This window comes from Conger conger, chromosome 11 (genome assembly GCF_963514075.1).
Source record: "Conger conger chromosome 11, fConCon1.1, whole genome shotgun sequence".
Taxonomy (NCBI): Eukaryota; Metazoa; Chordata; class Actinopteri; order Anguilliformes; family Congridae; genus Conger; species Conger conger.
In genome coordinates this window covers 12,746,903-12,774,462 of record NC_083770.1, presented here as the reverse complement: position 1 = coordinate 12,774,462, position 27,560 = coordinate 12,746,903, and the positions used below count along the sequence as shown (strand labels likewise).

The following is a 27,560-nucleotide window of genomic DNA, read 5'->3' as shown; positions in this document are numbered from 1 at the left end:
AATTATGCTCTGGACCAATCACAATGTGTTGTGATTATTAGAGACAAACTGTAAGTTTGTTTGTGTGTGCTGAATCTTTTAATGTTTATTTATTCATATTATTTCTAAGTTTTTGACAAGCTGTTCCCTTTTCACCGAACTTAAGACTTCCCAGGTGTATATTTCAAAGCCCGTCAAAACTCCTTCTTAAATTCTCAGAGAAAACACACAACGCTGTTGGCCACTGCAGAGTGGAATGAACTGCATTGCAGAGGAGACTATGGCTGTGTTCGAAACCGCAGACTGAGATGTACTGGAACTACATTTCAGTGAGAATCAGCCTGAAATTTAGCATGAGGAGTATGCTAGTATGCGGTTTTGAGCCAGTGCTCGTTTAGTTTGTGCAACTACACCTGATCAACCAGGAAGAGCCACTGGCCAGCACTGGGACACTCACATCCAGGTGACTGGAATCTCTCTGTTTTATGAACCATGGCACCCAGCACGTTTTTTTGTGGCTGATTTTTGGCTCTCCTTCCTGTTCTTGTACCCCTAATTTTCCTTTCTACAAGCAGTTTAGGCGATTAGAAAAGTGTATTTAAAAAGACCATTGCGGTGTTTTGTGCATTTTGGAGTTGTTTGATTGATTCTGCTGTGTGACCTGCTCATTAGCTCGAGGCTTAGTCCTCCCCCATCTGGGAGAGGATCCCAACAATACATTTAGCCCTTTTTAGTTTTTTTCTTTATATTGTATAAAAGACTATTTTAGCCCTTACCGTGATGTGCTTTTCAATTTATATCAATCACTCAATTTACAGTGGACTGTATATTTCAAAGACAAATAAAAGCTCATTTTTTATTTTTATATCTGAAAGTGGCATTCTGATCTGTGAAAAGCCCTGTATTAGTCTGTGTGTTATCATACGTGTGATCCTGAAACACTGTTTCTTGAAAATGTGCAGACTTGAAGAAAATCTTACATTTCCTCTGGCTGAGAGATCAAAGTTTCCAAGGTCAAAGACAAGTAGAGGGTGACTGTGTCATGCAAAACATAAATAAATAAAAAATACAAAAATCTATGTGTCTGTGTGTGTGAGAGAGGGAGAGAGATAAAGACAAAGACAGAGGGAGACAATTTAAAGTCCTATTTTGAACAAATAAAACATATTTCTGGTAGCACAGGTACCCATCTCCTTTGGCAACGGACAGACAACACATACCTATCACATATGCCAACCCGGATCAGCGTCCAATTAACAGCCCAATGACACATAATGAATTAACATTTCAATCAAGCCTGATTAATTAAGCTTAATCAAATCTAATTAGCAGCTCGTCTGGCCTGAAACGGCCAAGCCCCACTGCAGGCGGACTTCCAGAGCTCAAACTGGAGAGCTAACCAGGAAGCCATTTCCGCAATTTAACTGAGGAGTCATAAGAGACGACAGAAATAAAATCTTACACCTGTTTTCATGTGTATGCCGGTGACTTGTTCTCACCTCTTGTTTCCACCAGCGAACACTACGGGAGATTCAAACAGAAAGAGGCTTTGTAGCCGAACGCCGAGGTTGTTGCAGCGAAGCGAATGGAGAGCTGCCAACGCCGTGACACAGAACTGAGGCGTTCACTGGAGCCGCCGCTCGTCTAGCGCGGGTTCACGGGCTGCGCGACACCCCGAACAGTCAGCAGCTATTTTAATGTGCGCAGAGCATTACAAAGCGCGTGTTCACTGATGTCAGCGCAATAAATATCTCCAAACAATTCGCAGCAAATCCACCTTCCTGTGCAAGTGCATTTAATCACATTTCATAGCAAAAAAAAAAAAGAAAATATTAAAAGGGGAAAGAAAGCTCTCTGATTGGCTGAAGGGAAGCAGTTCGAGGGGCTCAAGCGACACACACCCCCATTGGTCCTTGCTCAGATTGTGGGCCGCACTTGGCCAATGGGATCGCGCTCCCCCTCTAGGTCCCGGCTTCTGATTGGCTGTCCCGGGTCACATGGAATATCCGGCCCTCCACTCCGGGCACCGTCACCACCAGCGCCGTCTTCCCGCGCGGGGTCCGCTCCACGGCTGGTTCCGGAGAAGAGAACCGGGTTGGGTCTGGGTTAAATATTCATCACCTCAGCACTCCGAGGCGAGTGGGGGCCATTTGCATTTGACCGCTAAGTGCCTCTCGCCTCTCGCGGCTGGCTTTTAGCGGCGCGCATTTTCACGACCGCTTCGAGTGCGTGAACGCTGCGGTGACCCAAAAAAATGTCAATTCTACACACGTGTGGCTGTAGAAGAGGACATATTCATTCTTAAATGGCTACACGTTTAAATCCGTGCCACGCTTCAAGTTAGGGTCCCGTTAGTAGTTCACTGGTGTTAATTGTTATTCGTGTTAATTTGTGTTATCAACATTAACTGGTTTCATGTTTGCTGACAACAGAGTTTCTCGAGTGTTTGTCCAAAAAAACACATTACTCACACTTTGTAAAGGATTTATGAAGGCTTATATGGCTCAATAATTAATGAAATGCATTTTATTCAGAGCGCCTATTCAGGTGGCATTTTATAGGCGACTGCAGTAGCAAAAGGGATAAATGTTACACATGCTTTAATAACAAGTGAATTAAACTAAACTCATGACTCACTCGTACAGAACAGGGGTCCCCATCCCTGGTCCTGGAGAGCCACAGGGTCTGCTGATTTTTGTTTTCACCCTAAAATCACCTACCGCTTCAGACCCAAGAAACCAAGTGAGGTGAGTTAATCAGCTGCTCTAATTGATCAATTAAAAACTGAGTCACAGCAAAATCCAGGAGCAGGGCAGGAGACCCCTGCTTCATAACAACAGCAGAACACCATGTTGAGAAGAGGCCATTCAGCCCAGCAAGACGCGTCGTTTAAGTTATCGCAAAGCGACGGCATGTTTATGAGTCACTGTTACACACCAGGGAGGGAGAGAGAGACAGAGAAAGAGAGTGAGAGACAGAGTGAGAGAGAGGGTGAGAGACAGAGGGGGAGAGTGTGAGAAAGGAGAGAGCAAGAGAGAAAGAGAGTGAGAGACAGAGACAGAGTGAGAGAGGAGAGAGCATGAGAGAGAGTGAGACAGAGAGGGAGAGAGAGAAAGAGAGTGAGAGGGAGAGAGGGAGAGAGAGAGAGCGGGAGATCTTACCAGAGACTGAGGGACTGATAGAGGCCTTGATCAAGCTCATCCTGTGGCCAGACCGGCAGGTCTTCAGCCCGTGGATGATCTTTCCGGACTCGAAGTGGTTGATGAGTATGGTGGAAAGGGTCGGGGCGTTCTCGATGTCGAACGTCTTGCGGCAGTCCAGGAACATGGCGTAGCCATCCTTCCCCTGCGTGGAGAACCGGAGAGCGTTCAGCATGACTGTGACCGTGATCGCTGCCCCGGTCCTGACCCCCGTCACCCTCACGACTCCGTGACCTTTTCACACACACACACCCACGCGTGTGTGTGTGCTTCTCTAGGCCTGAGACACCGCTACAGACAAAAACGCATCATTTCAACCCTGTTATTATTAGTGCGCTTGCATTCATGTGTTGTTCCTCAGGCTTAATTAATTTTATATTATTAGTCTTAGTATTATTATTATTATTATTATCATAATACATACATAAAAACGTTCAGTTGTTCTGACTTTTGATATACACACTAGTTATCCACACAGATTTTTTTTTCAGACAATTTTTTGCCAACTCATGCCTTTATTAATTTGTGTACTATTTTCGCTTTCCTTTGATTTTTTTTCTTTCACTTTTGGAAGGCGCTGATTTGGGCTGTATTCACCGAAGGGACTCGGCTGTGAAGCTCCCTGTTGTTTGGGGAGGACCCAGACCAGCATGCACCCTGCCAGGGCCTGCTCCTCTCCTGTGGCTGAGCAGTGCGTTCTGTGCTGATGCACAGCTGCTATCAGCCAACACGCTGCTGCAGGTACGCCCGCACTCTGTCCTCCATTTCATCCTCACTCTGCACCACCTCATGCCAATCACACGAATAATAATCTATAGGTTCACTATGTTGGAATAATTCAATCATAATTCATAATTTGTGTACATGTACAGCGGCGGCACGGATAGTGCAGTGGGTAGCACTGCCGCCTCACAGCCAGGAGGTCCTGGGTTTGAATCCCCGTCGGCCGGGGCCTCTCTGTGCGGAGTTTGCATGTTCTCCCTGTGTTTGCGTGGGTTTCCTCCGGGTACTCTGGTTTCCTCCCACAGTCCAAAGACATGCAGGTTAGGCTGATCGGAGAGTCTAAATTGCCCATAGGTATGAGTGTGTGAGTGAATGGTGTGTGTGCCCTGTGATGGACTGGCGACCTGTCCAGGGTGTATTCCTGCCTTTCGCCCAATGTATGCTGGGATAGGCTCCAGCGACCCTGTTCAGGATAAGCGGGTTAGGATAATGAATGAATGAATGTACATGTACAATGAAATAATATGCACGTTTTGTTGGGCCCAGGGACCGTTGATAGAAACGTTAAACAACTGCTGTAGTCTTTGCTTACAGAACTGGGAAATATGCCCTAAATTTGTTCAACAGCAAAACGTGTCAGATTTGAATGTGTGGATGTATTTGAATACAGCATCCAGCATGTCAGTGTTTTGGGGCGATGTGTACCTTTGTTAGGTATTCCTTCATTGCCACTAAATACGTCTTGTCCTTGTTCAGGTCCTGGCCCTGGACCTTAATGGTGTTCAGCACCACCCGGTTCCCGGGAGGTCCCTGAGGGTCGAACCCGAACTGCATCCCTGCAACCTGGGGGAACCTGGAGGGCAGAAACAGCCGTCGCTCAAAGAAGAGGAAGCAAAAACACGACCACGCCCGTTTTCCCCCTCTACCACCGACCTGGGCCTGGAGTGGCTTTATACAGGGTGTCGGCCAGCTTCATTAAGTCAGATTTAAGACTATTTTAATGCCAAGTGGAGTGAAATATAACACCATTCTCAGATGTGAAAATGAAAATGTGTCAACCTATCTGGCTACATTTCTCACAAGAGGAATAGCACAGCAATACACTGCAAGATGTTTAAAACCTCCAGAACTGAATTCAAGAATTCAATTAAAAGCTTTAAAGTACTATATCCCAGACGTGTGCGTACCTTGTGTGGGTTTGTTTATATGAGGCCGGTTGCATTGAGTGTAAAGTCCAAGCTAGAGGCTTAATTACTAGTTACTTACAACATCAGCAAATTAATGTTGTGGCACCGTGGTTACTTATATCCTAACTGCTGGTTTGGACGTAGTCATTACTAAGCAGAGTGGGTTATCAACGATCAAAACATTCTTTCATCGCGGTTAAAGGTACAATAGGTAATTTTGGACGGTCAAGAGAGGAATAGCGGCAACAAACACCTTCAAACCACAACGCTGTTTATCCCTCCCCCTTCTCTGTAAACTGAAACACCATTGGCTGTGGCAATTAGAACCAATTTTCAACCAATGAGCTGTTATACAAAGTTTTGGTACAGAGTGTCTAGCCGTGAACTGTATATTTTGAAACCCAAATTTAAGATCTTTAAACACAGGCGGAGGGTAAATCAATGATAGGAAGGGATTTACAATAGTCCCGTAACAATGTTTTGACACAGAAATCTTATCTATTGTACCTTCAAGTTACAACTAGGCTACATTTGAACTGAAATGGAGCTGGTGCAACCCCTTCCGCCAGGACTCCGTCCAGAGTGGGGTAGTTCCTGAGGACTCTACCTTCCATCCAGAGTGGGATAGTTCCTGACCGAGTTCTCCAGCCCCTCGTACAGCTGCTGCCCAGTAGCTTCCACCACCAGCACCGGGTCCTGCATGGGCAGGATCTGCAGGAGGTCGTGCATGGTCAGGGTCCCGGCCTGGTGGACCGTATCAGACCGCAGTGTACCTGAAGGAGGAGGGTATCTCAGTGGGTGACTCGGAAAATGATCCAAGCATCTTTATTATTCCTAGCGTTGTGTTTCCTAAAACGGTTTTATAGATATAATCCTTTTACATTAATCAAATTAATCTACAAGGCCCAAGTCCTTATATTTTTGGTATTCCTAGCACTTGTAACTGTACTTCCCTCTCGGGTCTTTCAGCGCACTTGTCCCTGGTTATGGGTATGCACTTTGCTGTACGTCGCTCTGGATAAGAGCATCTGCCAAATACCTATAATGTAATGTGATGAACAAAAAAGTAAACCCAATATAATTGCTAACGCTGTTTAAATAACATAATTAATCCAGGCTAACAAAATTCATATTGAACCATAACTATATGACTGATATGAGCGTGACCAGTTTGACGTTTGCATGTCAGTCCATCCATACTCTGGGGACGTGCTAAGCGATTCCACCAATGATTTGTTACTCCTTCTGACCAATCAGGATCTCGTAGTGACGGGGCTACAATTCAAGCCGATTCAATTCAACCTCAGACCCCCGTGAAGAAATTGAAATACAGTGAAAATATCTTAAAATGAAATATGTTACATATACGTATATAAAATCAATTTATTTACAGTACATTCCATTTCCCCGAGGGCTTAAAAGCAATCACATGGCAGGGAACCATTGGCACAAAGTGCGGCAGTTTGGAGCGCAGGTGACTAACCGACCTGAGTTGAGTAGAGCTACGTCAGCGTGCGTAGCCTCCAGCATGGCGTTTGTGATGAGGTTTCCCAGGATGCACTCTTCTCGGCGTACCGTGGTGGAGCGTCCGTCTAAATCCACCTCAATCTGGCACAACACCTCGTCCAGCATGTGCTGCCAGCCAGTGAACACACAGGTAAAGTATGCATCATCAGCACCCTTGTTAGTGTGCACACTGCAGACTAGGGAGTGCCTGATGTACGTTTCTTGTCATGTTTGGCCTAACTGTCTGCATCTCATTACTTACAGTGTGACATTGGTCTCGTGAATATTCATGACGGGGGCGCGGTCAAGAACAATGACAGTTTCAGGCGGCCCTTGGGTACACCTCCTCATGAATATTTAAGTAGTTGTGCATGTTGATTACTGGTGACGAGAGAGGATGGCACTTTCGGCAACTCCAAATAGGAGACAAAGGGAGTTTGTCAATAAATTGGATTAATGAATCCTAATTCATCTTACAGTTACATTTTAGTCATTTAGCAGACACTTTTAATCGAAAGAGACTCAATGTGATTCTCCAAGATACAGATGTAGCAGTTGAATACTGATGGATACTTATATTTATATAGCGCTCACACTCAAAGCTCTTTACAGTGATGAGGGGAACTCGCCTCAACCACCACCAATGTGCAGCACCAACCTGGGTGATGCAACGGCAGCCATTTTGTGCCAGAATGCTCACCACACATCAGCTAAGATGGTGAGGGAGATAAAAACATTTTTTGCCAATTAAATCAGGGGACGATTAGGTGGCAGGTTGAAAGAGGCTGGGTTGGGAATTTAGCCGGGACACCGGCGAACCCTCTACTCTTTGCAAAGAGTGTCATGGGGTCTTTAATGACCACAGTGAGTCAGGACCTCAGTTTAACGTCTCCTACAGCACAGTGTCCCCATCACTGCGCTGGGGCATTTTGGATAATCTGACCAGAGGGACGATCGCCCCCTACTGGCCCACCAACATCACTTCCAGCAGCAACTTAGTGTTCCCAGGTCTCCCATCCAAGTAGTAACCAAACCCACACCTGCTTAGCTTCAGCCATTCAGCAGGGGCAGGGTGCATATCGGCACGGCTGCCAGCGAACACGCACCTCCACGTTGTTGTTGTAGCCGTCCACAATCAGTTTAATGGCGGGGTCCTCGACCAGCCGCCTCTCCACAGGGACCTTCTGCACGGCGCAGTGGAAGCCCCCCCCCGCCCTCCTGCTCACGTCCACCTTGGACAGGAAGCGGAAGTCCGAGCCGCTCTTGACGACGGGCACGCCGTTGACCTCCCTGACGCCGTACTCGTGGTCGTGGCCCCCCAGGATGAGGTCGATGCCGGCGGTCTCCGCGGCCAGGCGGGCGTCGTTGTGCCAGCGCATGTGGGTCAGCGCCACCACCAGCTCGGCCCCCTGGGAACGCAGTTCGCTGGCCAGCTGGCGGCCCACCGAGACGTAGTCCACGTAGAGCAGGTTCTCCTTGTCCACCGTGCCCAGGGTGTCCAGCCACTCCTCCTCCACCAGGCCCATCAGGCCGATGTCCAGGCCTCTCCAGCGGACCAGCCGGCTGACCACGCCGTGGCCCAGCGTGTCGGAGGTGAAGCGGTCGTACACGTTGCTGAGGAACCAGGGGAAGTCCGTCTGCGCCACCATCTCCTCCAGGTGGTCCACGCCAAAATCAAACTCATGATTGCCTTTTTTGATATATTTTTTTTTGGGGGGGAAACATGAAAAAAATAACAGAGGATTTAATTAATTAGTGATGGGAAAACTGGGTGAAAAATGGGTGGAGCAAGCTATCAGTGACTCAGCGATTTAAGCCAATTATTCTACCTCACTGGGCAGAGCAAAACTTTTTGATAGGTTCAAGTTAGCCGGTGACTGACAGCTTGTGGCTCCACTCTTTACAGAATTCATGAACCTTTGCTGTCTCATCACTAACTATAACAGCATTTGAAAAGATACAAAACTTGTTCCCACTTTTGTGCCAGTTAAACATTACTGATAGAGAAATATTTTTACTGTTGGGTCAGACTGATCAAGTGTGCATTGTTTGTTTTCAACATATTTAGTTGGTCTCCATCTTTTTAACAAATGATTGACAAATTTCATGAAAGTCTTAGTTTCCTGGTATTACACACAGGGATGGTAAGAAATAACATTTACCGTACACAGCACAATTTACACCCAGCTTGTTCAGGATATCCACCATGTGCTTCCCTTTTGTGATTGTGCTTAACAAGGACGGATTCAAACAGTCCCCACTGAAGACAATCAGAGGATTGAGGTGCTGGAACTGCTTGACAGCTGTGGCAAACCTGAAAGCCAAAATATATCAGTAAAAATGTCAGGTATAAATAAAACAAGAGAAAAAAACAATAGTTACAGTAAATAATGATGTGATCATCAAGTGCAATTAACTGCATGATCAGTCTCCTATGTGGATGTGCTCTAAGGCAGACATAACTAAAATATCACACTGTTTATAAATATACTATTTTGTTGATGTGTGCTTGCGTATGCTAATTTAATTAAGTTGTTTATTTAATTTATTTAATTATCCTCCACAAATGTTTAAATCAAAAACACAACAGTTTTCAATGTGAGTTTCTAGATTTTTAGGGGCTTTCCTGTATTGTGGTCAAAATGCTACATAATACTAGATACAAAAAGAAACTGGACTATCGTATTCCACGTTGAATACAGACACCTGTGCCACATTCAAGCAAAACCGTTTCACAAGCAATATTATGTTTCACAAGCAATTTAATGGGCCTAGATAATCTTTGAATGGCCAGTTGCATTTGGCGAAAAAGGGCTCTTCTAAGCACTGGAGTGTCGCTTGGTAGCTATATTAACTGGCTATAATTTGAGATCGTTGAGATGAAAAATCTGATTTGGGATATTTTTCTAATCATTTCCATAACCTTTGCAAGATATCTAACTCTAACTTTATTGTTTGCTAATAACGTAACTTATGCTAACTATATTTTCGTTATTTCGACATAGTTATAGGTATCGTTAACTTCATATAGCTTGCTAGTTGTATTACCAAAATATGCCTTGCCTATATTAAAATGAACTGTAAGCATTACACCCATAAAAGGACGCCATATGCACAAGGCGAGCAGCGTAGCTATATTGTTTGCCTCTCCCAATTTCCAGTTTTGGTCAAGGGCAACAAAGAAGTCACCCCGCAGTGCGGGAAAAAGAAACACGCCCAAAACGAACAGGCGCTAGTGGGCTAATTAGGCTAGCTAGTTGGTTAGCTGACAAGCTAGTTAGTGGATAATTTGCTAAAGATCTCACTAATGTTGTCATTTTATTTATTATTATATCATCACCCCGTCTCCGTGAGTGTAATTCTTTGATTTCGTGAGTCAAATGTTAATGTTTCGTGGGATCAAAATGTTAAACTATTCAAGGACAAAAACTACCTCGCTGCACCTCCAACTGGATCTTCCGATCTCTCCCTTATCTCGTAAACGTCATTAAAATGCAGAATAGTTAGAACAACTTCTAGTTCATCACAAGATTCAGTTGATTTACTCTGACAGTGAGATTCTGCTGCCATCTTTTAAACTTGAATACAGCACAGGATTTTCGCTTGAAGCCGTAGTTTCCTTGGAGATTAGAAGTCTCGTGACTCAGCGAGTTCTTGGAACTATTTAAGACGCGTTCCAAAGGAACTGATTTCAATACAGCCTCACTAATGTAATAATAATAATAGCTAACCTATATAAATAATAAGCGAAATAACAATGACATGCTTACAATTAGACCTCTTCCTCTTCTTCTTTTTATTATTATTATTATTATTATTATTAGTAGTAGTAGTAGTAGTAGTAGTAGTAGTATGTCTATTACTTGCCTATTATTAAATTACATAATGATAGTTATATTATCGTCATGTATTAGGCCTACTGTTTATGACATATAACTTAATATTATTGGCTAGTAATATGATAGAGTTGCATATTTGAAAGATGAAAAAACTTTTATTAGTAGCCTAATGTTCAAATGACCTACATTTAAATTGGCTATATCCTCCTGAGACCCTGCGTCCTCAAACGAAGACATAAGATGTTGGCTTCTATACAGTACTTCTCTTAACATATGGAGCATTCAATTAAAATTAAATAATATATAGGTATATTGAAAATATTTTCACTGCATCATGTTTTGTAATCCAATACACTTGTATTATGTCTAAAGAAATGTTAAACACTTAAACTTTCTCCTGAGGCTTCTCAAGAGGCTATGTTAGCCTAATGCAATTTAAAGTCATATGTGCTTTTGAACATATATGTAGAAATGACTAGCATCTCGTCTGAGAATGAGAATTTCACATCTTATAGATGTTGGCGGCTGCAGTTTGGCTATAGCTTATTGGTCGTCCTTTTTCGCTACATAAAAGATCCGACTAGGTAATTCGCTCTCTGAAGCAATCTCTCCATTTCTCAAGGAAAAAAACTGCACCCACCCCACACTTTGCGACATTGTGCAATCTAACAGTCTATTGGCACTATATTTCTAACAATCGGATCTCCGAAACAATATAATTGATGCTATTGAACATTTCATTGGGTAAACGTGTAAGCTCTCGGGGGTCTGTTTCATGGGCCGTATTAGTATTCCTGTCCTATGAGTGTGCAGTGTTGCTGGCCACGTCAGACAGGCAGCTACCGAGCGTCTCCTACCAAGGTTAGATGTATTCTCAGAAGAAGACCTTGGAAACGAGATCGGGATTATCAATGGCAACCATTAATAGCTTTTGTTTCCCCAATTGGCTATCTCTTTACATGTTCTGTCGGAATTAGTGTTGTTTGTACTTGTGCCACAGGCGCTTTGTTGCTGTCGGGGGATGCTGATGTGATGTTGCCGTAGAGGTGTTCGCAAAACCAAGAAAACCATCGCTTGCTTGCAGTGCTTCATGGAAACTCGGAACTGCAAGAAATGGTCGCAGCTGACTTCCTGTGAATCCGCCTCAGAGGTACAGAAACGGCGGTGTGCAAGGGGAACATTTCAGCCGGAGTCGGTCCACTGCTGAGGTGAAGGTGACTCGCCTTGCAGTCGAAGCTATGCGGAAAGGAGTCGCGAGCACTCATCCGGCACTCCTGCGCGCTAAAGGTTGCCTGCGAAATTATCTGTTTCAGCAGTAGGATCCTGTCGGAGCCACTGGGTCGCTGTCGGTGACTCTGCTTCGTCAGATACAGAGAACAAACGAGCTATCAAATAAAATAACAACGGTTGTTAAAGCGAAGAAAAGGGAGAAGAAATAAATACCATTCCCCAACGGTTTAGGTTTTGTCAGTGGATGTGTATGCATGAGTTCTGCACCGAATGGGCGCAAGAACCGCCCCAGATCCGCCGGGAACATTTTTCAAATCGGCAAGCCCCCTTCAAGGGACCCGGAGCGCAGGGAGAGTACAGAGAGCAGCCGAAAAGCCCAGCGTGCCGTGGACGACTGCAGGATGGTGGGTACAATTTGCCGACGTGACGCGGGGGTTTGTTATTTTCTCCGGGAATTCTGGCGTACTCTCCCGCCCTTCCCTATTCAAATCACGTGCAGGTGTATTCTATTTAAAACCACAACAACCTTTCGACACGTTATTGTGTGAGGTATAATTAAACCAAATGGTATTTATGCAGAAAAATCTAAATAACATGGGAGATTGAGAATTGATTGATTACATTACATTCGAAATTACTGTCCACACCACCACCTGCAGTAATGCGATGGGTATTTAGCTGGTATTGATACCGTGTCTGATTGCGTTGGTGTTTGTATGTATTCTGTTTAAAAATTATGTTGCTGTAGTAGCATGCATTGCGTGATGGACTAAGTCATCAGCTAATGTGACAGGTGCTGGCAGAAGCCTCTATGTGGGTCTGGTCTCTCATGCAGAAGAGTCTTTTGGTGAATAAAAAAAATGTTCACCGAATCTTCTTTGAGCATTAGCCATAAATGCGGGCGTCCCACCAGGAGGGACTAGCTTTATCGGAAGTAAAAACCTAAACATAATGGCTCTTACAAATTAATAATTTATTTAACCATATGCGCTCTCATGTCATCAATTATTTCGAATGCACATCACCATTAAATGAATCAGCTGGTAAAAAAAGAGCACTGGATTTAATGCTTTCTTCGCTCTGTTCGTCTTGTCAGTCGATCTGCCCGTCTCTGTTTTGATCGACGTTGCTATCCCACTGTAAAGGGGAAAGAAAATTAAATATCGGCATGAGGACTAAATAAACGTGTTTCAAAATCTGCATCAGTGCGTTATTTTTTCGACCTGTGATGTTATCGTTTGAATTGTCCTTCAGTGTCAGAACTTATACTTTCGATGTAGGCTATAGCCAACATAGACCAAGGCAACACGTTAACATATTATCATGACGTAAATAAGTATTTTTGTGCCTGACAAAATACTGTGCAGCTCGATAATGCATTTCGTATCTCATGCATTGCTTACAGAGGGAAAGGTCAACCACTTTACATGTTTTTGGTGGGTAATTTTATGAAATGCTAAATCATTATCTTAAAAAATCAAGTTGATATGACAATAGCCTATCGTGGTAAAGTAAGCTAGCCTACATGTAGCGGGCGTTTTATTTTATGTTTTTATTTTTTATTTATATGTTTATTATTTTATTTTAGATTGTCCAGGAGTTCAATACACTTGTGGCCCTGTATCGTGAGCTGGTCATTTCTATTGGGGAGATATCGGTCGATTGCCCTTCCCTACGAGCGGAAATGCACAAGACGCGAACCAAAGGCTGCGACATGGCTCGAGCCGCACATCAGAATCTCTCCGTAATTTCGGGGTAAGGAACCACGACGCGCGTATATATGTGTGTGTGTGTGTGTGTGTGTGTGTGTGTGTGTGTGTGTGTGTGCTTGCGTGTGTCTATGTCGGTCTACAATGTCGTGGTAAAGAACTGCAGCGCGGGTGTATGAGTGTGTGGGTTTGTTGGGTTATGAATGGGGGAGGGAGTGTATGTGTGTATGGAGGGGGGGCTGCGGGAACTACACGATTTTGTTTGTACATGACATTGAATCCAATGAGATGTAGAATGTTGAATTCTTTTCGCTGTGTGTCAGCACTGAAATGCACTTAAATAACCCTCCCGACAAGCCATCTCGACAAGTCTGACATGCAGCACAGCGTTAACTAGGAATACGTGGATTAGTTCATTTTATTTTCCAGGACACCAATCCATTCGGGATATGAGCACTGGGAAAAAGACCATCTCCCGTTTCTTATAATGGGAGCTGTTTCTGGTGCTGAAATACTGTGGCGTATGTGCAAGTGTTGTCGCAAAATTAACAATCGCTCCCCTGGGAGCGTAGAGTAGGCCGCGGCCACTGAGGGAGATGTAATTTAATTTTTCCGGTACAATTTTCAGAGGACCCATTTTCGACTGAACGCATTTTGAACGAGCTGTGATTTCATCAACTCGACTTGTTTGCACATGCTCTGATTAGTAGCTAAATTTTGTTAGAAGAGAACGGTTGAAAGGTGAAAGTTTGAGCAATGGCATCTTTCTATTAGTCGTTGTGATTTTTGTTTAATCGAGTTGGAATATCTTTTAATCAATATAGTTTCGTATACGTTCTATGTCTATCATAATCGCGCATGTGCGTAATGCCGTGGTTTTATTAATTCATTTTGTTCTCATTATTATTATTAATATATGTGTTAAGAGTGACAATGCACTCATTTTAATTTGATGGACGAGTTCAATGCACAAAGCATATTAATGACATTTGACCTGCACATTTTAGCGTGAGGTAGTGCCCTGAACTCTGGGGCATAACTCCCTTTGATATGGTTCTGAGGACAGGTGCTGCCTTTGGAGAACAAAGCAGAGGAAAGGAGAGTGGGAGAATGAGAAAGAAAGAAAGCGATATAGAACGTGAGAGCAAATGACAGAGAGAAAGAGAGAGAGTGATAGAGAGAGAGCAAGTGATAGAGTGTGAGAGAAAGAGGTGTGAAATGTAAAAGGATAGGAGTGTAAGAGTTAACGCTCATGAGAGGAAGGTAGGTGGGTGGCTTGCGTTTCTCTGGGTGTGATATTGACCTGAAATCCCCCAGCCTTTGCTAGTCCTGGGCTGTCACGACAGAATCGCGCTGTTTGCAAGGCATGGGCGCAGGTGCCTGGTTTCAACATACATGCAAAAACTGTGTGCCAGTGAAAGAGAGGGGAAACATACAAAAAAGACAGAAATGAGAAGATCAAATAGAAGCTGAAATGGAAGGATTTTGTGACAGATTTGTGCACTGCACCACAGTCTAATTACGTTTTTGTTCGTTTTTTTGTAAATTTTTTTAATTTAAATTTGCCAAATATTATTCAAAACAATACATTACTCCCACCTTCATGTGGCCATTACTAGCCAGCACAGCAGTATTGGAACAGTGCCGATCATATCACATGACCCTCTGGCACTTCCTGTTAGCTTGTTCGTCCTGTTTCTCCTGGCCTGTGATTGGACAGAGAAGCGGACCGTGTGACCAATGACAGAAGGCACAGAAGCAGTTTGGGAGGAGAGGCAGTTTACCTCCTGGTGCCTATCTGTTCTCGGCTGTTTTCTCGGAGGGAAGATTTACTGCAGGACTCCTTTCCTGTACACTGCTCATGCTAATCGGCCAAAGCTAATGAAGGCCGGCGCTTGGTTAGCATCTTGACGAGAGACCTCCAGGGAACACCGGTTCATTTATTAGTATACCTCTACCTCTTATTTAAGCAGGTAGGTCAACCGAAACTCAATTCTCATTTGCAGTTATAACGTGGGGGGGAATGGGGATGGAAGACAAAGGATTCTGCAGCCAATGAGTACCAGGGGCAGGATGAACTATTTTTAATATTTAATGAGCCTGTTGGGTTTTTTTGAGAGATTTGACAGGAGGTGGGATTACCAGCCCTACGTAAACATGGCAGAGCACTCTGGGGATACTCGTTTTCAACGATGGGGACACTGTGCTGTCGGAGGTTATTTCTCAGAGTCAAGCCTGCCGAATCGTCGCCGTGAGAGGTGACTCCCCCCCCCCCGCCTCACGGCGTTCACGGACCTCCCTCCCTTTCTTTCCGTACGCTGTCATAGCGCGAGGGAGGAACGCGTTCTCCGTTTGACCTTCTCGGCAAAGAAATAAAGGTTGAATAAAATAATAAACAGCAAAAGCTGGAACTTTCCCAAGGACCCAACACAGGGAGCGACAGGGGGCTCGCCTCGTTTCAACAGCAAAACAAAAATGTAACTGACAGCCCTCCTCCCAGTCCCGCACCCCGAAAGAGGAGTGTGGGAGGGGAGTTTGTTTGGGCATATCAGGCTCTTATTGATCAGTCTATGAAGGCTGGGTACCCACAGTCCTGCCAAAAGTAGTCCTGCTTCTTTTCGGTTCTGCTTTTAATACCTTGTATTAAATACCCTGCTTATGCATGCCATATATCTTTTTTTTTTAAATGACAGAGAGCCTAAACTAACTGCCCGCGCCCCCCTCCCCACACACACACACACACACACACACACACACACACACACTCACATACACATACATATATCAAATGATAATTGATTTAACCCTCCAATTATGTTAAGAGTTTATGACCACATTTATGTTTGGTGTTAGTTTGACCCAACAGATTAAATAAACGCAAAAATCTGTGTCACCTTCTTATTGAATCCCAAATGACTAGCCTTTTATCCAGAAATATGAAAAATCTGTGAGGAACATCTCATTTTAGAGCCTGAGGTACAAGAAGTGAAAGTTTGACACCTGTATGGGAAAGTACCACCAGAATCATCCACAAAGTCAGATGCAATAACAATAAAAATGGTTGTATATTTTCTGACATTTTCCACACTGTTACAGTGTACAATACGCCCATACAACAAAACACAAAGTTGGTACTGGACTTCTGAAAACAAAGCATTATGTTTATTGCATGTTTACTATTGAATGACACTAAAATAGAAAATGTTAAAAATCGTACAGTATCAAGTCCAAAAAAAGGTTAACCGGTTTTTAAGAGATGTCAAACACTGAATGGGGTCAAATTGACCACAAACATAATAGGAGAGTTAAGCCAAGTGAGCCATATGCCCTTCTCACACATCCCAGTGTTTAGTCCCCCTGAAAGACGCTGCAAATCTAGAGCTGCTACAATCCAGAGCTTAGGCAAACTTAGTGTGTACTTAAAGTCACATGTGTACTTAAATTTTAGCCATAAGGTCTCAAAAGTACTTAAAACATTTTTTAATTAGCTATAAGCAGCTGGCCTTCCACCTAGCTACCATGTTTAAACAAAGCATAAATTGTCTTCAAATTTGATTAATGCATTATTGTAAAACCATATTGCAAAGTGCATTAACTCAGGAGAGCACAGGAGAGTGGGCTCTGTGCTCTGAGGCGAGTTCTGCCTGCCCTGTGCTGCTCTTCCCTGCACTGTCACTGCATCAGAGAGGGTCATTAACACTGCAGTCACTGCATCCGAGAGGGTCATTAACAGTGCAGCTGCACTGCAGTCACTGCATCCGAGAGGGTCATTAACAGTGCAGCTGCACTGCAGTCACTGCATCCGAGAGGGTCATTAACAGTGCAGCTGCACTGCAGTCACTGCATCCGAGAGGGTCATTAACAGTGCAGCTGCACTGCAGTCACTGCATCAGAGAGGGTCATTAACAGTGCAGCTGGCTTAGACAAAGAAAGTCACATTTGCCCAGGCAAATGGCTGAGACCCGCCCGTTCTAGGTCCTGCCACAGCCAATCACGACCAGTGCTGTGGGGCCCAAGCAGCCATTTTGATTATACAGATACACAGGTACATGCACACATTAATAAACACCTCCACACATATACATACACACACACAGACGTATATACGTGCAAACACACACACACACATACACACACACACATTCATCCACACATATACACACATACATATACATGCACACACACATACACTGATACATGCACACACACTTCCACACATATACACACACATACACATATACATGCACAGATACATGCACACACACATACACACACCATAGCTCTGTAGTCTAGAACCACAACAAACATGGCAGAGTCAAAAAAGGAACAGAATCCTGGAACAATAAGTCTGTTCACCGCTTCTTTTTTTTTGTCCACCATTTCATCAAATCAACCTTCTTCTCATCTGAATTTTTAAAATACATTTATACTGATAAAAAATACCATTAATGGATAATCCACCAAAAACATTTTCACTCCGCAGAACAGAGCTGAATTTAATGTCTGCTGGTCTCCTTTATAGGATTTCCTCCCAGCCTATCAAAAGCCCGTATTAGCTACTGCAGAGAGACACTGTCAGCCAATCCCAGCTCAGAGTCACACTCCAAAGCCTGTATCAGCTACCGCAGAGAGACGCTATTAGCCAATCCCGGTTCAGAGCCACACGCCATAATCCAGCTTTACTCAGCTGCTTCCCGGGGGCCAGATTCCCTTTTAAAAATGCTGCATACGGGCCAAAACATTTTCCACATACTATTTATAAATGTATGAACAAGATGCATTGTGCATGTGTGTTAGCAAAGTGGACAGCTTCTTAAAATATGCACAGCTTATAATTCAGTGCCTAGTGGGAGTGATGAGAACAGAGGAGATGTGGAGCACTCCCCCCCCCTCCCCCCCCCCCCTTATATGACACATTTTTCTTCTCTGTTTCCTCTGCGCCTCTAACGCCCGGGCAGCAGCGATGCTAGGCTTTCCGCCAGGGTGATGCCATTCTATTCCATGCCAGGGCTGTCCAACAAACAGCACAGGCTTTTTGCTGATTTTATTTATATTGATCTGAACACCTCGTTAATTTGCGCTTCTCTTCCCCCCCCCCCTCACGCCCCGCATGTGTGCGGATGTTCACTTTTGCGTGTACTTTTGGTTATGATCAGTAGAAGCACTGTTTAGCGCCGGTTCATCGGGGGGAGTCTTGTGATTAGGATTAAGAGGATGGCAACTCCGCTAAACAAAATGTCTGTGTCCGTGAAAACAATGCATTTTTAATGGGGCGGGTGTAGTAGCTTGAAACAGCTTTTTACCTTCACTGAAATGTGACTAAAACTTTTAGCCAATGCTAACAATGTTAGCCTTAAAGGTTTGTTAGTTAGTTCAATGTATTGCACGTCTAAAATGTGACCAAATCTAGGATGAGACTATCAGGAGGTGATGTCACAGTGATGTCATGACTTCTTCCTGCCCTTTGAGCCAGTGGATTCAGTGATGAGGAAGTATTCAGGCCGTGTTGATAGGTCTGACTATAGCTTTTAGTACTCAGATGAAAGCACTTATGTTGTGCAGCGTAAATCAATGTTAGCTGAAGCCTCACCCCATCTGTAAAGACCCTTTGCCAATCACGACAGCCCGCTAATGATATTGTTCTTATTTATTTTATTATTTACCGTTTTTATTTGACATAATGCAATATGATATCTGCAGTAATGGACATGAGCGTGCGCGGTTCGGAAACGACAAAAGGAAGTGCTCTAGTTAAATCCGCCACTCTTCATCTGGGCCAAAACTCATTATGGTTTGCCTGAATACAGGAGATTGCCATTATGAAAGACAATGTTCTTGGGGGATGTTAAAGTGGGAATTTCACCAGGGGATGTGCGTCTATTCCGAAACACAGCAGGAAGTGGCAGGGGGAAAATGGGCTCCATTAGTGAATCAAGGCCATTTCTCCGGCATTGGTTATATTGTCATTTTTAATGACCCTTAGAAATGACAGTTGGTGTTCAGATGATGTGTGTTGAGAACTGGGTCCTGGTTCTGGCCTGTTTATATGTCAAGATCTTAGAATTCTACGGTTTAATCTGACATTTTGATGAAGAATGATTTAGTGTCATAGATATGTTGGTAATATGGCCCTTGGGTTTTTATATTGTACATTCAGAGTACTTTTAGGGTGTCCGTCATTTTGAACTTCGCTGGGTTAGCATGTGAAGGCTTTGAAGCTCCATATCTCAAAACTACTCAGAACGCAGATAGAACCTTGTAATTCCAAGGTTACAGTGTGATATCCTGTTTGGGATGAGCATAGAGAGAGAGAGAGAGTTCTGCTCACTCTGGAAGTCCACGACAAATGTGGATCTGCCAACCAGGGTTCAGACCCGGTTTTGACCCGGTTCTGACCCGGTTTGACTCCGCGGCGAGTACGAGGAGGCGTAGTCTGTTCTCTGCGCGCTATCGCTGCGGATCTGGCGTGTTGGTGCAGCCGCTCCTCGTGCGGGCGTTGACTTCGCCTCTCCGCACAGCTCCAGCTTACCTCAGAAGACCCCTCTCCTCGCACACGCTCCTTTTTAGGACGCCGCGAGATGGAGGAGGGAGGGCTGTCAGCGCCCGAGATCGTCCCATAGATGTCTCTCAGCAGCGCGTCGAAATTCACAGCATTTTATTTCACCGCTAGACGGCTTTTTTTCCCCCCCAGCCTCGGTAGCGTCCGGTCAGATAAGAGAGGCCATTTTCTGCGCCGAAGGTCTCGGCCCGGACGCGGTCGCTGAGCCACCCTGAGGCGTGTTGGCGGCCGGGCTCCCTCGGAGGAGGAGACGCCGCGCTTTCTCTTTTCTTTTCCCCTCCTTTCTTTCTTCTCCGACGAGCGCGGCTGACAGTAACGCTTATTGAACGGCGTGTCAGACTCGTTTAAACAGCGCCGGCCCACTCAGGCATCTGAAAAACCCCCGGAACCTTCTCTGAGACGGAGTCGCAGCAGAGGTGAATCAGAGACATCAGCGCCCTCAGCCACTCAATCAATCAAATGTGATTTGGCGTCATGCTCCTTGCAGTCGGGGTGTGGAGGGCGTGCTTTACAGAACGGCACTGTTTCTCCGGGGGAAATGGAAAAGCCCCACGCGAAAATATTTTTTATCCCATGACCCCAATCATTTTTTTACAATTATGATATAATATTATGGATTGCAACCAGAGCTTGGTGCACCTTTTGTTAAGACACATAACCAGACTGTGGTTCCAAGCGCAGGTTTGAGGTCTGGATGTTGAGATTCACCCAGGGTTTGTGTGCAGACTGTGGTTCCAAGCGCAGGTTTGAGGTCTGGATGGTGAGATTGACCCAGGGTTTGTGTGCAGACTGTGGTTCTAAGTGCTGGTTTGTGGTTCCCAGGCCAGAGGATGGTGAGATTCACCCGGGGTTTGTGTGCAGACTGTGGTTCTAAGTGCAGGTTTGTGGTTCCCAGGCCGGAGGATGGTGAGATTGACCCAGGGTTTGTGTGCAGACTGTGGTTCTAAGTGCAGGTTTGTGGATCCCAGGCCGGAGGATGGTGAGATTGACCCAGGGTTTGTGTGCAGACTGTGGTTCTAAGTGCAGGTTTGTGGTTCCCAGGCCAGAGGATGGTGAGATTCACCCGGGGTTTGTGTGCAAACTGTGGTTCTAAGTGCTGGTTTGTGGTTCCCAGGCCAGAGGATGGTGAGATTCACCCGGGGTTTGTGTGCAGACTGTGGTTCTAAGTGCAGGTTTGTGGTTCCCAGGCCGGAGGATGGTGAGATTCACCCGGAGATCTGCAGGCTCTTCATCCAGCTGCAATGCTGCCTGGAGATGTACATCACTGAGATGCTGAAGTCAGTCTGCCTGCTGGGCTCCCTGCAGCTGCACAGGAAAGGTACTGCACAGATCAACACCGCACAGCTAAACACAGCACAGTCCTGCACAGCTAAACACAGCACAGCCCTGCACAGCTAAACACAGCACAGTCCTGCACAGCTAAACACAGCTAAACACAGCATAGCCCTGCACAGCTAAACACAGCACAGTTCTGCACAACTAAACACAGCTAAACACAGCACAGTCCTGCACAGCTAAACACAGCACAGTCCTGCACAGCTAAACACAGCTAAACACAGCACAGTCCTGCACAGCTAAACACAGCTAAACACAGCACAGTCCTGCACAGCTAAACACAGCACCGTCCTGCACAGCTAAACACAGCACAGCCCTGCACAGCTAAACACAGCACAGCCCTGCACAGCTAAACACAACTAAACACAGCAACTATTGGGCAACATTGGCTCAGGCGGTAAGAGCAGTCGTCTGGCAGTCGGAGGGTTGCCGGTTCGATCCCCCGCCCTGGGGGTGTCGAAGTGTCCCTGAGCAAGACACCTAACCCCCAAACGCTCCTGACGAGCTGGTTGGTGCCTTGCATGGCAGCCGATCGCCGTCGGTGTCTGAGTGTGTGTATGAATGGGTGAGCGTTCGATTGTACAGCGCTTTGGATAAAGGCGCTATATAAATGCCAACCATTTACCACAACTAAACACAGCTTAGTACAGCGAGAGGCCCGCCCTCACCAAAAACTATAACTATAAACAATAACTACAAACATAACGATGTGAGCATCCACACTGCTGAACTATGACAATCTGATATTTACCCATATTGAACATGACGCCCTGTAAATTCAGATGTATTTTGATTGGTTGTCAGTGTTCATGCAGCTGGAAAAAATCACCATGAATGTGATCCCAGTGATATTCTTTGTCACTGTCATTGTCTTTATATTGGTGGTGTGGAATCCACCATCGACTTGAGTTCTAAAGATTTTTTAAACTATTATAGATATATAGTGATTGTTCTTGGTGTGAAAGGGTCTTAAACACAGTCTCTTAAGACCAGTCTTGGCCCTAAGGAGATGCACAGTGAGGCAAATTGATGAGTGTCTCACAATAAAATATCCAGTGTTCATTCGACTCTAAGGCAGGAGATATGAATGCAAGCGGGACCACATGTCCTCTGAAAGAGCTGAATTAACACTGAACATTCTGCAGGGCAGTGACTGCTTGTGTAAAAGACAGCCCTGGGTTTATTGGGACACCCTTCTGTCCCTCTCTATTTAAAAAGAGATGGGGATCCAGGGAGACTATATGACACACTCCAATAGCACAATTTATAGTCATGCAGTTATATATGTACATTACATTGCATTACATGTCATTTGGCAGACGCTTTTCATCCAAAGCGACTTACAGTTAATTTAGACTAAGCAGGAGACAATCCTCCCCTGGAGCAATGCTGGGTTAAGGGCCTTGCTCAAAGGCCCAACGGCTGTGTGGATCTTATTGTGGCTACACAGCAATATAATGTAAATTTTATGTAATTAAAATGTATTTCATGTAAATAAAAGTAACATGTTTAGGATTTTGTTGCATATCCTTTGCATGCCATGACTTCCTGATGTCTGTGACCTATCAACATCATCAGAGTCTGGATATCTTATATTCACATAGTCCAGCAAGTGATACTAATACATCTTTGCATTTGAATGGATCTCACTGGGAATTGGGGAGTGGGACTAGATTCAGCTGTAGATTATTCTGATACAGTATGGAACACATTTGTTGGCTAAATGGCTTAAAGTCATCAAGGGTCCAAGGTATCAAATGAGCCTCAAACCACCATGCTGTGCTGCAAGATATGCAGTAGACACAAAGATAAATGTTTCTCATGAACTGTAGCTGAGCACTGGACACTCGTGCTAACAACCTGGAGCCTCCGAGAGACCAGAAGAGAAATGGAGAGATCAGAGTACTGACCATTTTGGTTGTACAGAGGAACTGTGGTTATGTGATTCCTGATGCAAAGGTTAAAAAATAAAATAAAATAAAAATAAACAAAAGATGGACACGTGGAGCTATGCTGGCTGGATGTGGGTGGGGGAAGGCTGCATGCCCTGGTGATGCTTGCCCTCACATTAGCAGGGAAGGACTTGAACCCGGCTTTGAGGATCGACTGCAAGATGGACGAGAGCTCGGACATTCCCATCCTGGAGGACACTTCTTCCTCGCCCGTGGAATCCCTGCAGTACGGCTGGCTGGTTTCTACCGACATCGAGAACACCGAACGGTACGCCGCACCGACGCGCGCGCGTGTGTGTGTGTGTGTGTGTGTGTGCGTGTGTGTGTGTGTGTGTGTGTGCGTGTGTGTGTGTGTGCGTGTGTGTGCGTGCGTGCGTGTGTGTGTGCGTGTGTGTGCGTGTGTGTGCGTGTGTGCGCGTGTGTGTGTGTGTGCGTGTGTGCGCATACGTGTGTGTGTGAGCTTTCACCATGGGCATGAGTTGCCTGTATGCTGTATACGACCAAACGTTCAATCTGACCCCAGCACCTTCATTCAGTCATAATTGAAATGACCGAAATGTGTATGTTTTGGTCAGATACAGCGTTGGCATGTTTGGCATCGAAACAGAGATGCCCTCATAACCACAGAACATTCATTGGTGGGGCAGTGACGTCTTGAGGCTGTTTTAATTCCGGATGTCTAGGGGCATTGGTTAAGATCAATTTTATAATGGATTCCAACAAGCATCAGGAAATTTTGGCTGATAATCTGGTTGCCTCTACCACAAGGCTGAGACTGTGGACTTTCGAGCAAGACAATGACCCAAAGTATACCTCAAAGTCCAGAAATAGTTCTGTATCTGTAATCTGTGTTCTGCAATGGCAATCACAGGCGCTGGGCCTCGATCCAATTGAAAACCTGTGGGTTCAACTGAAGAGGGCAGTTGATAAGCATAAACCCAGAAATGTGAAGGAACTTGCAAGGATCCTTCCAAATGCCTTTACAGGGAAACAAAATCATGCTGTTAACCTTGCCAGATGTAGATGCACCAAGTACTAAACTAGGGGGTGCCTATAATTATGAAACCTTGATTTTGGTGAAATCTGTTCCTTATTAAATGAGTATTTGATTTTGGTTGGTTCCAACATGAATAAAATACAGTACATTTTGAGTTTATCACAATAATTATATTGTTTATTTTTCTAAGTTAATTGCCAGTCAGGGGTGGCAATAATTTGTGTAAAAACACAGGAAATACACATGAAATTATATTTCATATGAAAGAATCAAGTTGAACAGCATTTGCAAAAAAAAAACTGCCACACATTTATTGATATTTTTGGCTGCAGGCATCACTTAGGCAGATAAAACTGTAATATCCACTTTAGGCACCAGAATGATGTCTGGCTGTGAGCACATGCCCAAACTCACAGGACTCTCTCCACAGTCAGAGAATAAGAGTGAATATGTGTGTCTCTCATATTTCTCTCCATTCTGAATGGTAACCTCCTTTGTGTCCCCCCAGGGACATGAGAGACATGAAGAACCTTCTTAGCAAACTCAGGGAGACTATGCCTTTACCACTGAAGAACCAAGGTATGTGGGGACATTTGGGTTTGTGTTAGTGCCTGACTGCATGCCTTTACCACTGAAGAACCAAGGTATGTGGGGACATCTGTGTGTGTGCTCTAAAGAACCTTGGTTTTGTGGGGACGCGTGTATGTGTGTGCACTAAAGAATTGAGGCAGAATTGAGTCAGATTCATTCATCCACATGTGCTGGAATTAATAGCATTGTGCCCATCCTCAATACAAGTACATTAGTGCATGCATCAATAACATTTTACATATACAAAGAAAAGGCCAATAAAATAGCACGATATTGCACATCGGCCATGAAAATGCACATTAATTAATACATAAAAAGTGCAGAGGACCACTCAGATGGATTTATGAGACACCAGATAAAACATTGCACAATATATCATCCTGCAGTCATACAGCGTGACCACAGCGTGCTCATCAACACTCATAAACCGGCGTCTTCTACTAAGAAAAGGTGGCAGGTTTTGGAGCAGTCATTAATACAGTGTTTGTCTGCTAAAATAAGACACTTTTAATACAATTTACTGCTATCATCAAGACCAATTGTCAACATGTATATATTCTTGTTGACAACATTATCAACAGTACTTTGCACTAAAGAATATTCAAGATTATGTGGGGACACAAGTTTGTGTATGTTATGTACTGAAGAATCAAGGCGTGTGTGCGCATGTGCATGTGTGCACTTGTTTTTCTATCTTGCAGGGGACAAAGACCTGTTAGCAGACTCATGTGATACTCATTTTTTTCAGCTCTGTGAAATGTCTGGAACAGGGTGTCCCCCTCAGTAACTGTCAGTACTTGCATCCCTGCAATGAAACAAAAAGTGTGTGTGTGTGTGTGTGTGTGTGTGTGTGTGTGTGTGTGTGTGTGTGACCCTATGCCCTCTGTGTGATACACAGATGACAGCAGCCTGCTGAATCTCACTCCCTACCCGCTGGTGCGACAGAGGAAGAGGCGTTTCTATGGGCTCTGCTGCCTGGTGTCCAGTTAAGAGCCAGCCCCCAACTCCGCCCTCAACTCCACCCCCAACTCCGCCCTCAACTCTGCCCCCAACTCCGCCCTCAACTCCACCCTCAACTCCGCCCCCACCCCGCTACCAGCCCTGGGGAAACAGCACTTCGGACAACTGCGTCAGTCAACATTACCCATAATCCCCGAACACTGGTGTCTCCCGCCACCATTATGAAGAACTAATATCTGTCAATGCACGGTAAAATATCAAATTGAAGATTAAAGGAAAAAATAATACTTGCCAAAATTACTCACTAAATACAATTGGTGATATAGTATAATCTACACCAGTTATTGCCAACTGTACATGCAAAAATGACCTGCATATATTAGAATTGAAAATATTTGAGAGTGTCATTTTAAAATGTTTCACAGTATGTCTGTAATTTCATTTATGAAAGTGGCAATAACTAATATGGTTCAATATATGCAGTGCATCATGCAGTACAAAAAAAATGTGTAAAATTTATATTTTAACGTGTGTTAACATGATATTTGTTTTTTGTAAGGGCAACCTGTTACTGCCATTTCCGATATAGTTCTTTTTTTGTTGAAAAGGCTGCCCGTTTTCTAATTTTATTTTGTGATATGAAAATAATTCTTTTAAGAAAAAAACAAGAAATAAAAGTAACAAAATCAATAGTCACAAACGTATATATATTTTACTCTAATTTTGATTATCAAGATGCTTTATAACAATTTTTTCCATTTTTGTAATTGGGGCAAAATTATTGCTCGTTTGGCTGCAGGCAATGCAACCGGACAAAAATCCTAAAAGGAATGTTTTTGATTTTTTCCCTGTTGGCTGCTGGGAATGACTGTGATTGTTTTATAATCGTTCCATACTCTCCGTCAATTACCCATGCACTCCAGTCCAAATCGATATCCTTTAACAACTCCCGGACCCACCAGAGAACGGAGATGACCTTTGTCGTGGTACACCTGTTATCTGCAGACGCACATGGATAACAGAGCTGGCTCTTTTCAGCAGTATTACTCCACCAATTAAACAACTCGTTTTGAAGCCCTGCACTGTTTTTTTTGTTTAGTTTTATTTTATTTTATTATTATTCTTTTTTTCTGTGGTTATATTTATACATTATTTAGTCTTCCATGCACCGAAAAACCTGTACCCAATTTACTTTTCCATTTCAAGGAATATACAATATTATATGAAATATACAATTTAAAAAAAACGTTAGATCGGTATTTATAAAACGACACAACTTAAGGCGTGACCATCAGAGTTATTTTCCCAACAGCGGCTTTCATTTACAGTCTTGGATGATTGCAGTTGGTGACTTTAAAATTCTGGCCTTTTATGTCCAGATGCAAAGGGCACAGCATGGTTCCTGCTTATTAAATATAGTATTCAATGTTTAGGGCATGCTGGGTACTGTAGTTCAAGCTGACTAAAATTATAGACCATTTTACATTGTTAATAAACTTTTTTTATTTAAACAAACCGCTCTGCCTCTTGACATTGATTTAGTAGTTGTTAGGGGAAGGAGTTTTTTAGCAAATCTTGTGAATGGAGAATGTACAGTTAGTATGGTTGCTTCAGAAGCATGTTCTCCTGCATAGTTTTTTATTCTTATTTCTTTATAAATTAACATTTCAATGATGCCACAGTGATCCGATTTGTCCAGTAGGGCAGTACCATTAGGAAGTATAGCTTTGACTGGCTGACAGGAACATGATCATAATCCCAGGAAAAGCAATGCTAACATCATTCTCCTTTGA

General features: G+C 44.1%; 2 protein-coding genes across 3 annotated transcripts; one reads left to right on the top strand and one right to left on the bottom strand.

Moving 5' to 3' along the window:
* Positions 1 to 1,940: 1,940 nt before the first annotated feature.
* LOC133140563 (5'-nucleotidase-like) lies at positions 1,941 to 10,165 on the bottom strand. Its single transcript, XM_061260583.1, has 8 exons — positions 10,029 to 10,165; positions 8,758 to 8,909; positions 7,702 to 8,285; positions 6,577 to 6,724; positions 5,697 to 5,862; positions 4,608 to 4,755; positions 3,141 to 3,324; positions 1,941 to 2,050 (listed from the first exon to the last, which is right to left on the bottom strand). The coding sequence occupies exons 1-8, from the start codon at positions 10,163 to 10,165 to the stop codon at positions 1,941 to 1,943; spliced, it is 1,629 nt and encodes a 542-aa protein (XP_061116567.1).
* A 1,104-nt stretch (positions 10,166 to 11,269) lies between these two features.
* rgs7bpa (regulator of G protein signaling 7 binding protein a) lies at positions 11,270 to 27,282 on the top strand. Of its 2 annotated transcripts, none has more exons than XM_061261067.1 (6): positions 11,270 to 12,068; positions 13,253 to 13,419; positions 21,120 to 21,250; positions 23,343 to 23,487; positions 24,725 to 24,795; positions 25,706 to 27,282. In XM_061261067.1, the coding sequence occupies exons 1-6, from the start codon at positions 11,919 to 11,921 to the stop codon at positions 25,795 to 25,797; spliced, it is 756 nt and encodes a 251-aa protein (XP_061117051.1). In that variant the 5' UTR covers positions 11,270 to 11,918; the 3' UTR covers positions 25,798 to 27,282. The 2 variants fall into 2 exon arrangements, with proteins under 2 accessions (XP_061117051.1, XP_061117050.1); XM_061261066.1 differs by having other exon boundaries at positions 23,340 to 23,487.
* The last annotated feature ends 278 nt before the right edge of the window (positions 27,283 to 27,560 follow it).

Bases quoted from the DNA above. Each gene is read 5' to 3' on its own strand.
- LOC133140563 (XM_061260583.1), bottom strand. From the start codon at position 10,165: ATGGCAGCAGAATCTCACTGTCAGAGTAAATCAACTGAATCTTGTGAT. The intron at 5,863-6,576 runs GTCGGTTAGTCA...CTCCTCCTTCAG, and splicing joins CGTAGCTCTACTCAACTCAG to GTACACTGCGGTCTGATACG. The intron at 4,756-5,696 runs GTAGAGTCCTCA...TCTGCCCTCCAG, and splicing joins TATCCCACTCTGGATGGAAG to GTTCCCCCAGGTTGCAGGGA.
- rgs7bpa (XM_061261066.1), top strand. From the start codon at position 11,919: ATGAGTTCTGCACCGAATGGGCGCAAGAACCGCCCCAGATCCGCCGGG. The intron at 12,069-13,252 runs GTGGGTACAATT...ATTTTATTTTAG, and splicing joins CCGTGGACGACTGCAGGATG to ATTGTCCAGGAGTTCAATAC. The intron at 24,796-25,705 runs GTATGTGGGGAC...TGTGATACACAG, and splicing joins TTTACCACTGAAGAACCAAG to ATGACAGCAGCCTGCTGAAT.